Below are 1,814 nucleotides of genomic sequence, written 5' to 3' on the forward strand. Positions count from 1 at the left end.
AGTCCTCATACCTCTTTAGAGTTTGTTACACTATTTCAAATCTTCAGCATCTGGGTTTTTTCACAAATTCAATCAACACCAATATGTATCCACACACTTGTATGGGACCCTCCTCTCTCTTCACATAAGAAACAAGTTTGGTTATATGAAGGGAAGGGCCCCTACTACTTCTATCTCCCCTCTTTATATAGGCATTTCTGTCCTCTCAAAACACATTGTGTTTTTTTGAAAAGCCTAAAGCATTTAGAATTTAAAAGCTTTTAGAACTTCCTTTCTTTTTACATTTCTTTGGAGTTGATTTTCCTTTGTTTCACACGGCTCTTTCTTTTCTACTTTTTTGTAGCTTGGTAATCATCAGACCGCTTCTTTGACAGGCCCACTTATTAGAAGTGCTCAATCAACTTGGATTTCGAGCTTTTTCTTATTGGTCTTAGCCTTTGGCACCATTACATTGAGAACACCATTCTTCAGAACCTCCTTGATAATAGTTTGATCTACATTGTCAGGCAAGCTACTCTGCACATTGAATGCTCCATAGCTCCTAGATGACCAGTCCTCCTTCAATGATTCCTTTGTGTTTTGCTCAATTTTCAAGGTGAGGTCTCCATTTTCAATGCATAGCTTCACATCATCCTTGGCATACCTAGGTAGTTTGACATGCAACTTGAAGCACTTGTCATTTTCCATCACGTCCATGGGAAGGTGATTGATAATGCCCGCATGCAAGAGTGGAGAGGTAGAGAAAGGGAAAATGAAGTCGAAGATGTGATCCATTTTGTCCATCAGTGATCTTTCTTGTTGGAATGGAAAGCACAACCTTGGCAAGAAACCTCACGTCGACCTTGTGCTTTGATTAACAACAGCATTTGTGATACTCTTTACTACCTTCAGTTTTGTGCTTGTGGCCAAATTGATGTTCATACAGCTTCTAATTTTTGGTCTCATTCAATCACAATTGCTAAAACACTTCCCTCACCATTACATATCATAGCAATGCCAATCCTCTTATCTTTCAATGCAAGACATGTGATTATACTATTGATGATATGAGCTCTAGTGGCACTGATAGGATGTCCAAGAGATATTGATCTACCATGGATATTCACATGATCAAATGACAACCCGAGAAATTTCTGATTAGCAAGGTCCACCACTGAGAAGGCTTCATTTGCACATTCATAATTTCAAGTATTCTCTTGGGGACACAATTCGTAGCAAACAGTTTTCCACATGCAGCTGATTGACTACATTTACAAATTGTTGATGCAATTGGACCGACCAATTTACATGTACTTTCTTCAAGCTATTAATGTCATCTATGTTGTTATCCATCATCTCCATAATGCTCTCTTTCTCTTTCTACTTCTTGGATGACTACTCTAGCTAAGAATCGGCTGCCCTTGTACTGATATCACATTCCCCTTGCAAGTCTGCTTTTAAAGCAAAATCCTTGATTTTCCTTCTTACCACATGTTGCTTGAGTTCTTCCACCCTCACAAGCTTGATCAGATAATCACAAGCTCCATGGATTATGCCTTTCACCAAATTAGTTTCACCATTAGCAAACATCACTCTTTGGGTTTGTGATAACACTTCAAGCCTTCAAACATTGTTGTTGTCCATAGTTTCCTACTTTTGATTCAATGCAATTGTGTCCTATTCGATAAAAAATGCTTCAAAATAGAACTCCATGCTCAATCATACATGCCATCGTTCGAGAAGAAATGCAAAGTCAAATCCATGCTACAAAATCATGCAAACAATGCTACATTCGAAAAGATGTGTGCACTGGAACATATAGTGCTAGCCTATCT

General features: G+C 38.4%; 1 protein-coding gene across 1 annotated transcript; it reads right to left on the bottom strand.

The window, feature by feature from the left end:
- Window positions 1-393: 393 nt before the first annotated feature.
- Window positions 394-783, bottom strand: LOC148013126 (heat shock protein 21, chloroplastic-like). The gene has a single exon (XM_087667846.1). The coding sequence runs from the start codon at window positions 781-783 to the stop codon at window positions 394-396; it is 390 nt and encodes a 129-aa protein (XP_087523972.1).
- Window positions 784-1,814: the final 1,031 nt, after the last annotated feature.

Source organism: Lygodium microphyllum, chromosome 26 (assembly GCF_053477565.2).
Source record: "Lygodium microphyllum isolate KBCC chromosome 26, Lygodium_microphyllum_v1.1.10, whole genome shotgun sequence".
Classification (NCBI taxonomy): Eukaryota; Viridiplantae; Streptophyta; class Polypodiopsida; order Schizaeales; family Lygodiaceae; genus Lygodium; species Lygodium microphyllum.

Coding starts and splice junctions, on each gene's coding strand:
- LOC148013126 (XM_087667846.1), bottom strand. CDS start 783: ATGGACAAAATGGATCACATCTTCGACTTCATTTTCCCTTTCTCTACC.